This window comes from Osmerus eperlanus, unplaced genomic scaffold (assembly GCF_963692335.1).
Source record: "Osmerus eperlanus unplaced genomic scaffold, fOsmEpe2.1 SCAFFOLD_247, whole genome shotgun sequence".
In the NCBI taxonomy this organism is placed as follows: domain Eukaryota; kingdom Metazoa; phylum Chordata; class Actinopteri; order Osmeriformes; family Osmeridae; genus Osmerus; species Osmerus eperlanus.
The window spans coordinates 4,591-16,746 of NW_026911794.1; the positions used below are offsets into that span (position 1 = coordinate 4,591).

The following is a 12,156-nucleotide window of genomic DNA, read 5'->3' on the forward strand; positions in this document are numbered from 1 at the left end:
GCTGGGTTCCTGAACTTCCTGAACAATTTTGTTTGCACCTTCAACAAGATCGAGAGACTGAGGGAGCTGGAGAGGATCAGAGAGGAGGCAGATGAGTGGGCGAGTCTGATGGATCTGATTGAGGCGGAGTATGTCAAGATCAAAGCGGTCTGGACCAGAGAGAGAGAGGTGTGTGCGAGAATGATCGAGAGCCTTCAGGAACAGAACAAGAGGCAGGAGAAGGTGTGGGAGGAGACGGTGACGGGGTTAAGAGGAGAGCTAGAAAAGGAACGGGCAAAGACGGCGGAGGACAAGGAAACAGTGGAGCGTGTGAGGAGAGAGCCCGAGAGGGAGAAGGAGAAGTTGAGGCGAGCGAGAGAAAACTTGGAGAGGGAGAGGCCAGGGGAAGGGAAAGAAGCTAAAGACAGGATAAAAGAAAGGACCGAGTGGGAGGGGATGAAGGACGGGAAAGGAGAGATGGAGACAGCACGGGACAGGCCTGGCGAGGAGGAGAAGGGAGTGACAGAGGGGGTTCTGGGAGAAATGGAGAGAGCTGGTAAGGAGACGGAGAAGAGAGAAGAAACGGGGAGAGAGGAGAAGACCGGTGAGAGAGAACCGACAGAGGGGATTCTGACAGAGAGTGTGACAGATGAGAAAAGAGAAATTGAGAAAGCTGGGAATAAGGAGGTGAAAGGAGAGATGGAGATAATGGAGGAGAGGGAAAAGAAAGGAGAGATGGGAAAAGCAAAAGATGAGGAGAAAGGAGAGACAGAGAAAGCAGAAGACAGTGAGGAGAATGGAGAGATGGAGACAGCAGGGATGAGGAGAAAGAGATGGAGAAAGCAGTGGATGACCAGAAAGAAGAGATGGAGAAAGCAGTGGATGACCAGAAAGAGGAGATGGAGAAAGTAGGGGATGACCAGAAAGAGGAGATGGAGAAAGTAGGGGATGAGAAGGAGATGGAGAAAGCAGAGGATGATCAGAAAGAGATGGAGAAAGCAGGGGATGATCAGAAAGAGATGGAGAAAGTAGGGGGTGAGAAAAAAGAGGAGATGGAGAAAGCAGGGATGATCAGAAAGAGGAGATGGAGAAAGCAGGGGATGACCAGAAAGCAGAGATGGAGAAAGTAGGGGATGAGGAGAAAGAGGAGATGAAGAAAGCAGGGGATGATCAGAAAGAGGAGATGGACAAAGCAGGGGATGACCAGAAAGCAGAGATGGAGAAAGTAGGGGATGATCAGAAAGAGGAGATGGAGAAAGCAGGGGAGAAGAAAGAGGAGATGGAGAAAGCACGGGATGACCAGAAAGCAGAGATGGAGAAAGTAGGGGATGAGGAGAAGGAGATGGCGAAAGCAGGGATGGTCAGAAAGAGGAGGTTGAGAAAGCAGGGGATGATCAGAAAGAGGAGATGGAGAAGCAGGGGATGATCAGAAAGAGGAGATGGAGAAAGCAGGGGATGACCAGAAAGCAGAGATGGAGAAAGTAGGGGATGATCAGAAAGAGGAGATGGAGAAAGCAGGGGAGAAGAAAGAGGAGATGGAGAAAGCACGGGATGACCAGAAAGCAGAGATGGAGAAAGTAGGGGATGAGGAGAAGGAGATGGCGAAAGCAGGGGATGGTCAGAAAGAGGAGGTTGAGAAAGCAGGGGATGATCAGAAAGAGGAGATGGAGAAAGCAGGGGATGATCAGAAAGAGGAGATGGAGAAAGCAGGGGATGACCAGAAAGCAGAGATTGAGAAAGCAGGGGATGAGGAGAAAGAGATGGAGAAAGCAGGGGAGGAGAAAAAAGAGGAGATGGAGAAAGCAGGGGAGGAGAAGAAAGAGGAAATGGAGAAAGCAGGGGATGATCAGAAAGAGATGGGGGAAGCAGGGGATGAGGAGAAAGCAGAGAGGAGAAAGTAGGGGATGATCAGAAAGAGATGGAGAAAGCAGGGGATGATCAGAAAGAGGAGATGGAGAAAGCAGGGAGGAGAAGAAAGAGATGGAGAAAGCAGGGGATGATCAGAAAGAGATGGAGAAAACAGGGGAGAAGGAGATGGAGAAAGCAGGGGATGATCAGAAAGAGATGGAGAAAGCAGGAGATGAGAAGGAGATGGAGAAAGCAGGGGATGATCAAAAAGAGATTGAGAAAGTATGGGATGATGAGAAAGAGGAGATAGAGAAAGCAGGGGATGAGGAGAAAGTGGAGATGGAGAAAGCAGGGGATGATGAGAAAGACATGGAGAAATCAGTGGATGAGGAGAAAGAAGAAGTAGAGAAAGCAGAAGACAGTGAGGAAAAAGAGATAGAGACAGCAGAGTATGAGGTGAAAGGAGAGATGGAGATAACGGAGGAGAGGGAAAAGAAAGGAGAGATGGGAAAAGCAAAAGATGAGGGGAAAGAAGAAGTAGAGAAAGCAGAAGACAGTGAGGAGAAAGGAGAGATGGAGACAGCAGAGGACGAGGAGGTGGAGAAAGAGGTGACCCAGAGCAGGAGGACAGTGGGAGGGGAGGGGCGGATGGGGAGTGCGGAGATCAGGGCAGAGACACGCTGGACAGGAGAGAGTGAGGAGAACAGGAGGAGCGCTAAGAAGCAGGAGGAAATGCAGGTGGACGACCAACGAGAGGGAGGTGCCAGAACTTGAAAGCCAAGAGGAGGAGACGTTAGGGGAGGAGGAAAAGACAAGAGAGGAAGGAGCGGGAGGACTTGGCGAGGATGAAGACCTCCAAGTTTATTGTGTACATTATGTGTATTATAAACTCCATAACATATATAATTGTCATATAATGAATATCTTTGTGTTTGAGAAAATGTATGCATGTTACATCAACATAAATGGCCATATGCAAATGTCTGTGTATCTTCTGTGTACAATTATATAACTTGAAGTCATTAAAAAAAAATATATATATATATATTCTACCTGTTGACCTTCCTTGTGGGAGCTGGTTTAAAGCATAAAACATGCCACTGGTTCATTCTTCCTACAGTTGCCACATGCAGCGCATTAAAGAGCGTTGTCTCTTTGTGCATCAGCGATCACATTCACAGATATTTCTCTGGCCTTGACTGGGAATGTGTTTTGAAGAATATCTATTCCACATGTACATTCCATGTTTGTTGGAAGACCAGTTCCAAGATGCAAGAAAAAATGAAAAAAGGCTGTGTAAATCACAGACAAGCTTATGAGGAACCCAAAAAAAAGCACCAGGTACACAGTGCTATTTTACTGCTTGGTGAATACATAAAATATCCTATCATTCAATCACATCCGTGACTACACCATCAAGACAATGTGGCACTGACTGACCCTGCGGCTGGTGTGATATTCAAAAACATTCGGACATACTTGTATGAGCTTGTGACAAATGAAGTCTCTTGGAAAATCTCTTGAAATATGACTGGCCAATCTAAGCAGGCAGGAATGGTTGGAACTTTTTTTAAAATCCACTTGTGTGATATTTAAGCCTTATGGAACGAGAGCCTGTGGTATATCCTGAATATTGGCACAGCTAGCGGGGTGGTTAGATCCCCTAGCTGTGCCAATATCCACGATATACCACAGGTTGGAGTTCCATAACGATTTTATACAACGGTTACCACATTTATCTTTAAAAATTCCACTAAAGACAAGACAAACTTTAAATTCATGTATTTTTAATGGAACTATGTTTGACGGTAAACGTATTCTTCCGCTGAACAGTAGTTTACTGGTTCCTAAGCAACGGTATTGTGAAGGTCAGCTAGCAATAATGTATCCCCACTCCACTCTCGAAGCGACGTTATTAGGAATCACGTATCCCCACTGCATTAACATTAGCTAGCTTGCTAGTCTACGTTACACCAGACGACACTGACACACACTGACGCTTATCGGGACACTGCCAGATAACGTGTAGGTATTGAAATAACTCAGTGTCGTTGTGAGTCATCATTTGCTTCAACGGGCTTGGTGGTCTTGCTGGTATTTCGATCCGAGGATGTTGCCGAAGTTGTATTTTTTTTAGTTCCTGCTCCTTTCCAAATCAAAGGACACTTTAAACTCACTCATTTTATTTTACTAGTGCCGATAAGATGATACCATTAAGTTACGTTAATTTTGATTACAAAGTAGATAACGGTGATCTACAAACGCAGAGTAGTATTAAAAGATGTGTGAACATTCCATTTAGCCGTGCGTATAGTGTGGATATTGCCACGCCTGGAACGCAAACCAAACTGACCAATAGAGACAATGGACTGGACCTATCCATTGTATAAATTGAATTAATGCACTTGATGAAGGGAAACAATTTAGTCAATTAAAATGAAATCTATGAAAACCACGGCACCAGGAATGGATGCCCCTGGGTGGCCTGAGAGCGGAGTAGTCAGGAGGGGGACGGTGGACGGAGATGGTCCTCCTGCACGGGGTCACAGGTCCCCGGGGGTTTTCAGGTCTGGGCCGTAAAGGTGCTGCTCCAGGAAGGCCAAGATTCTGTGCCAGGAGTCCTCCTGGGCACGAGAGTGCGCTCTGACCTCCCCTCCCCAGAGAGCCACCACTGCGAAGCAAACAAGAGAAGAAGGTCATTATTTGAAATAAGTGGATTTGCTGTGATATTAAAACTCCCAACGTGTCATAGGTATGTGGGCGGAGCCAATCATAGATAATTAGATAATTTGATAATTAGATAATTCGCCTATTTTAATATTTTAATAATTAATGCCAGAAAACTCCAGTTCTCCAGTGTGGTTAAACATTGGGCAGATGATCCAACTCAATCACCTGAGAGTATTACTCAGTTTCAGTTTTAACATCACGTTGCAGAAGTGGTGTCAATGATTTGCCTGTTGTTAGCCACAGCCTCCTTGGCAATTAAATAAAGCGCCAACTTGCAGCCTGTTGCACCAGGATAATGTAAGGCTAGTTTGAACGTAAATTCAGAGTTACGCCATAACTTCATGTAAACTGGTTGCACCAACTGATTTAGTGACAGTAACGCAAATAACCACACATTACAGCCGTGGTACGCAGAAGAGCATCTCTGAACACACAATGCATTAAACTCTAAGTGGATAGGCTACAGCAGTAGAAGTCTAATAAAAGTCAAGTCTAGTAAAATAAGTCAAATAAATACCTAATGAAGTGCTCACTGAGTGTATAAAATAGTGTCGCTTTGGATTAAAAGCATCTGCAAAATGACTAAAATGTAAATGTAAATATAAATGTGTAATACCAGAGGCATGTTATAATTCCTCACCCCTTTGAGGCAGACACATAATACTACATTGTGATGAACAAACAAACAAACAAATGATGCTTTTTGGCACCTGAAGCTGACAAAACCGCAATACCGCGAGTAACCACTGCAGTTTGCTTCTCAGAGAATGGCAATGCCTGGCCTGGTTCAAGTGGTGGCGTAAACAATAGTTATTACCACACTGAAGTCATTTGGTCTACACGACAGAAGATCATCATCAGGTTCCTCCTTACCCCACATATTGTGCAGACATGAATATAAAGTCAAGTGCACACGGCAAATAGGCCAATCAGTCAAAAAAACGCAAAGATGCAAAGCAACAGGTTCCTTACCCCACATCTTACATATCACATACTGTTCTGTACCTTTTCCTCCTGATGCAGCAACCATAAAGTTGCTAGAGGCAATATGCGGGGTGTAGGGGGGCTCAATCAGGTGTCCCGCCCCAGGGTAGGAGAGGATGGTCAACAGATGACTGTTTCCAGCCTCCTCCATCATCTTCTCCATCTGGAGGAAAAGCTTTGTTCACACACAGCCACTGGCAAACTAAAACTGACCTGTGTGTGTCTGTGTGTGCTCATACGTGTGTGCTAAAACGTTTTTTTGGGGTCTCATTGCAGATTTATAAATCACATGGTGCACAGACGGGGAATTAGCAGCAATGGAGTACCCGAACATCGATACTATCTTTGAATGATTCATGAAACACATTGTTGAATAAATGTTTTCAAATAGCATTATCTATTGTATGCGTTAAAAAGTTATACAAGTAAGCATAACAACTCATGACATATTAAGTGTTTATAGACAAGTTTATCCAGTTTAAAGCATTTTTAATCATGAAGAAACTGGTTTAAGCAGGTGGGTTTTAATGTTGTGGCTGATCGGTGTATCTCATCTTGCCTTACACCCATACATATGAAAGGCTAGCTCCACCACTAAATGTACAGACTGGTATGTAAAGACAGAAGCACAGACATCAGTACAGACAGCGGTATAGAGAGCGGGACAGACAGACTCACGTCTTCAGCCGACTCAGCAGATGCGCAGTTCTGATCATCTTCACCCACGATCAACAGCAGAGGACACTGTAACTGCCCCACCTGAAGATCACAACAACCAACAGTGACTAAAGCACCACACTCACCAGCCAATCAGAATGGGCAGAGGGATCTACAGCACAACACTCACCAGCCAATCAGAACGGACAGAATGGGGTGTGCCTATCACTGTGTATAAACAATGAGGCAGAGAGAGTTTATATTTACTCACAGCAACCTTCTTGCTGGGGTCGGAGGGTATCGGCAAGAGAAGATCTCGCCAGATCACTCGATGCTCCTCATCATAACGGGTCTTGTGGGAATCTCTGAAAACAAAATAAAATGAAATGAATGAATGAATGAATGAATGAAAGATACACTGCAGATCACTTTCGCCACACAGAGCTGCAGGGTGACACTCACTTCTCAATATCCTTAAAGACGTCAGCCAGAGATCCCCGCAGTGGCTGCACGTGGCTCCCGCTCAAACATACCAGGCACCTGGGCTGGGAGAGAAAGAGCAGGTGGGGTGTAGCATCTGATATGCGGCATATTTCAGCGTTTCCTAACCGGTGTGCCGCCAGGCAAGGTGCCGCATGAAAAACCCTTTCAAAAAAAATATTTTTTTTTTTTAAAAAAAACCTTCACAAAACCCAAATTAAATGTCATTAAAATGCATTTGGCTTCAATGTAATAACATCTTAAGGGATAGCCAACATGGCTTTCACATTCTTTGAGGAAGCTACCAAGTGCTTTGATAGTAGCAGGGTTTATGACATACATTTAGATTTCCAAAAGGTATTTGATAAGGTACCACATGACAGACTCATTATCAGATTGAAAATAGGTTTGGTAGCGTAGGCCCTTGGTTAGGGAATTTAATAGCACCAGTCTTAGTGATACTCACAATTTTATTTTCCCGATTCTTGTGTAATTATCGATAACTCGATAAAAAATTCAAGTGAATGTGACGATGATGAAAGGCACTGCTTCAATTAGGATTATGAGTAAGTATTGTCATAAAACAGAAAACCACACAAACATGTAAGATGCAGCACATAGAGACAAACATGAAGACTTACGGACGATGATGACTAAAACACAGGATGGGAAACAACCTCCTGACATTTGAAGGCCTTTGATAGATTAGATGCACTGACACATAGAAGTAACAATAAATAAATAGGCCTGATTGCGACGGCTGAGTGATGTGCTAGTAACCTCTCCTCAGGCCAACAATCCAACTAATGCCAACGGATTTGAAGATCATGGGACAAGAACTGATGTTATTCTCATATTTCTCTTATGCTTATTTAAAAACTATGAGTGAAATATAAAATTATTAATGTAATTGATAGATGAAATGATTGATGTTATTGATAGCTAATGAATTTGCGATGCTAAAATAATTCATAAAAGAGTGATAACGTTAAAGTTAACTCTCAAGAATGTGAGACCTATTGGTCTCAAAGGGGGGATTGTTGAAGTTTGATCAAAATGCTCTCATTGAAAACCAGGAATGCTTAGAATAATGATGAAGTTTGATTGAAATGCTTTTATTAAAACTGTGAAATGGTTAGAATTGAGAATAAGTGAATAAGTCAGCATGAGTAATTAGAACTGTGTGTCTGTTCAAACACATTGAGCTGCAAAGTACAGAGTTTGTTAAATGAAAGTGCAGAGAACACTTAATCAGGTGTTTAAAAACCATGCCATTGGATACGACCTGTTTTGACCAAGTGATGCAGGTCAAGCAATGTGGGTTTTGCAGAGAAATGTTCCGAGTTAGTGATCACCAGCCAGTTTGCCTGCGTCATTACAGAGGCAAAAGGTTAAGACAGCTCAGCTTTCATAGAGTGACAGAAAATATTAAGGCGGATTAAGAGAGACAATGTGATGTTATATGACAAATGATTGGTTAGCTCTATTGTATAAAGACTAGGATACTTCCTACTGTTACTTTGGAATTCTCTGGTCTCTTGAAGCTTCTTGCACGGAGCACACAGATTCCCCAGATTAATCTGTTTTATTTAAAGATTTGTAATGAACAACTATTGACTGAGTGCTTCTTCAACATCATTGCTGCCAATACAACTTCACCCACGTAAAAGGAACGAGGAGGAAAAGCGACAAAAATATTTCCTCAACATAGGTTTTGCAGAACGCATTTCAGAGTGCCATTTCTCTACACTGACAATGTTCTCTCACCTGGATCACGGACGAGTACACCGCCATCGACAGGACAACGGAGGTGCCAAAGGACAGTCCAAACATGGCGACCCGGTCACTGCACACCTGGGGATGCTCCTTCAGAATGGTGAATGCAGCCTGGCCCAGAAACATTTAAGCACATCATATTCTCCAGTGGGGAGATGACACACACATCCCCCTCCCAAAATTATTGGAACGGCAAGGTCAATTCCTTTGTTTTTGCTAAACACCGAAGACAATTGAGTTCCAGGTCCAAAGTACATCGGATGACAGATCCAAATTTCAGCTTTTATAGGGAGCCGCGGTGGCGCAACAGGCTAAGTTGCACACCGGGGACCGGGGTTCGATTCTCGGTCCTGCCAAAAGCCAAGTTTGGCCGGCTCACGTGGAGCAGCAATAATTGGCTCGCTGCTCCAGAGGGAGGGACTTGGCAGGGTTAGTAGATCGCCGCACAAACAAGCACCTCGGGCGCCTCGGACTCACGGTTCCAACTAGGTAGGCGAGACGGCTTGAAGAAGGCGTGTCGCTCTCCCGTTGGCCGCCGAGGGACGGGGTGTGGGCGGTGTATCTAATACTAGCTCTAATTGAATCAGACAGGGTCCAATTCGCTACCAAATTGGGAGAAAAAGGGAAAAAAATCGGATAAAAATATATATATATATATAATAATTTAAAAAAAAAAAATTCAGCTTTTATTTCCTGGTATTTTCATCTAGATTTATTAAACAACGTAGAGAGCAGCAATATAGATTACAATTACAGCTGATAACAGTTTGCAAACAAGTAAAGACATGAGCCACAAACATTCTGCAACAAAGTTTTATGGACTGATGAGACTAACTCATCATTAAGATTAACTTCCAAAGTGATGAAAAGGCCAAAGTGAAGAGAAAGAAGGGACCTGCTCATGATTCAAAACATACAAGCTCATCTGTGAAACACGGTGGAGGAGGTGTCATTGCTTGGGCTTGCATGGCTGCTGACTGCCAAATTATGGAGAAACATTCTGAGAAATGCGTCCAAACTCAACAGTTTGGTGATGTCCATGGGTCTCAGGGTTGGTGCACTTACTGCAAGCAAGGGATATGCCTACAAATATTAAGTGTTATTTACTTTCTTTTACTTAAATAGTCTCTATTAAAATACTTTTGCTCACCAAAAAATTGGGTGGCCTGATACCAAAGGTTCTATGTTCTAAGTAGTTTAACACATCTAGGTGTAAATATCAGGAAATAAAAGCTGAAATTCTGAGCTCTTGTCACATGTTCATCTTTTTATCTGAACCGCAGATGTATTCACTGTATTGCAAAAGCAAAGGAATTGGCCTCGCTGTTCCAATACTTTTGGAGGGGACTGTATATACGTATGCATGTAAACATGAAATCATTTTTCTGTGCATATACAGCCGTCCTCTCAGCCAGGTCTCTCCTCCTAAAAGAGACTTTACATCTCAACTGGATGCGGCCTGGTTAAATAAAGCTTAAATGAAAAACGAAATAAATAATAAGTTATCATGTACCTCAAAGTACTGTTTTCCAACTTGTCTAGAGGGGTCTGACAAGGCCTTTGGTGACATGTAGTCCAGTGCCATGGAAACGTACCCATGTGATGCAAGCAGGGCGGCACGGTACTCCACTAAGCCTCCACCCCCTCCCCACATGTCCAAAATTCCAGGGAAAGGTCCAGAACCTCAAAGAGAACAACACATTTACCTGTCTGGTGCACACGCGCACTCACATACTGCATAGCTGCAGAAGACTGCATGGCTGCTGACCTCGCAGAAAATAACAGCGAGGCAGAACGGTGCACCCAGGTCTGGCTGGACTTTGTTTAATTTGCCTGTACAAAGACTTTCTAAACAAGATCAAACATTGGCACGGCAGTGTTGCAATCACCTGGAGGCAGGAAGAGCGTTCCTCTGACCCCGCCCTCTGTGACCTCTACCCTGCGGACGCCTGGCGCCATGTACCAGCGCTCGGCGACGGCACAAGCCAACGCCTTCGTCTCTCTGAACCCCTGGCTGATGTGGCCACAGTACACAGAGATGTGCACCAACATCGGGGTGCTGAGATCCTTCTTCCGCAACCTGAGGAGTGTTCAAAACACCTTGAATGTTCCTGATGCATCTCATCCCTTTGGGTAAGTAACTGTTTACTGGCCAAATTACAGGTGAGGGTGCTAACCTGAGTCCTGTTCTACTCCCAGGCACTGGCTTCATGCTCCAGAGCAGACCCATGGGCTCCATGCCCTGGTACGATCCTCCCACACACACATGTTCTGCAACTACGAACAAAACACACTGAACCTCAAAACAAGCAGGACTTAACAGGAAAGAGTTGGAGGTTGGTAACAAATCAGTGCATGCCACTGATTCCAGTATAAATTATAGAGCAGCATTTGACAACATCACATACAGTAATGAAATAACTGTCGACGTAATAATAAAAAGCTGATCAGAATACTGCGCAAACACGTAATTTCCAAGGTGCGATAAAGCGGAGAAATCAGTTAAAAACCTTTCACGGTTCCTTCATCATCGCTGACATAATGTCCAAAAGCCTGCCAGAGGTCGTCATCCTCAGAGCGCAGTAGGGAGTGCAGAGTGACGTCTTGTCCAGATAACAAATTCTTCACAACCACTCGGAACTTTTCATCCACTAGTCCCCTGGACGGACTGACGGACAGCATGGCGCTCATATTCTTCTCTGACATATTTCTTGTAATACCAAACGAGCCGTCGATACACATAAAACACGTTGCCACGTGAACTTTGTACCCTAACCTACGTCTCCGACTTCAGGTTAGCGTGTTAGAGGTAAATACTGCATTCCCAGTCTCATACAAGTTTGCAAAGTTTCTTGATTACAAACGTACTGTATAATCAGAACTCGAGTTATAACAAATAAAATGCAGACAATGAAAATGCCACCTGGGCAAGTGATTAGCAAGAATGTAGGAAAAATGTAAATAAATTTAGGAATGACCCAAACTTCACGAAACAATCAGCTGCTAACGTTTTCCTGACGCTGCCACACTGTACGTCTTAAGGTAAACCAAGTTGTTTCAGCAACGTATTAAGGTGGATCGCAACGATCACTCGTAAAAACTACGACTACTACGACTTCCGCAATAACGTTGCTACTATGGCAGTTGCACAACAGAAAATGAGGGACGGGCTTATTCATTCTGCTGAAATTGCAATAACATTGATATGATTGCTGTTGCACAACAGTTTTAACAACAGTTTTAATGGCATTCAACACTAGTTTACACTTATCTTAACTTGTCTTTGCCAGGGGTTTGCATCTTGTGGTGAACCCTCTGATGTTATGATGGTATAGTCTTCTCTTGATGATTGTCTTTGACACCTTTATGCCTCCATCCTTTCAGAGTGATCTTGATCTGTTCAGCAGTTACAACGGGATTTTTCATCACCAAAATATTCTTTGGTCATTCACTACACTCGTCTTCCACAATCTATATTTTACATTTTACATTTTAGTCATTTGGCAGATGCTTTTAATCCAAAGCGATTTACAAGTGCATAGGTTCTTCCACAAGTTAAAGCATCAAATCCAGAACTCGTAAAATACACATGAAGTGCTGTTCTAAACAAAAAATACAGTCATCGTAAGTGCAAGTTTTTGGGGTTTTTTGGGGTTAGACAAGAGGGATATCAGAAAGAAGGGGGGGGGGGGGTCTGGAAGG

At 43.7% G+C, this 12,156-nt stretch overlaps 1 protein-coding gene across 1 annotated transcript; it reads right to left on the bottom strand.

The window, feature by feature from the left end:
* Positions 1-4,370: 4,370 nt before the first annotated feature.
* LOC134016606 (peroxisomal succinyl-coenzyme A thioesterase-like) lies at positions 4,371-11,160 on the bottom strand. The gene is made up of 10 exons (XM_062455953.1): positions 10,965-11,160; positions 10,632-10,731; positions 10,344-10,534; positions 9,968-10,137; positions 8,446-8,565; positions 6,661-6,743; positions 6,470-6,563; positions 6,220-6,300; positions 5,563-5,704; positions 4,371-4,498 (listed from the first exon to the last, which is right to left on the bottom strand). The coding sequence occupies exons 1-10, from the start codon at positions 11,158-11,160 to the stop codon at positions 4,371-4,373; spliced, it is 1,305 nt and encodes a 434-aa protein (XP_062311937.1).
* Between the last annotated feature and the right edge of the window lie 996 nt (positions 11,161-12,156).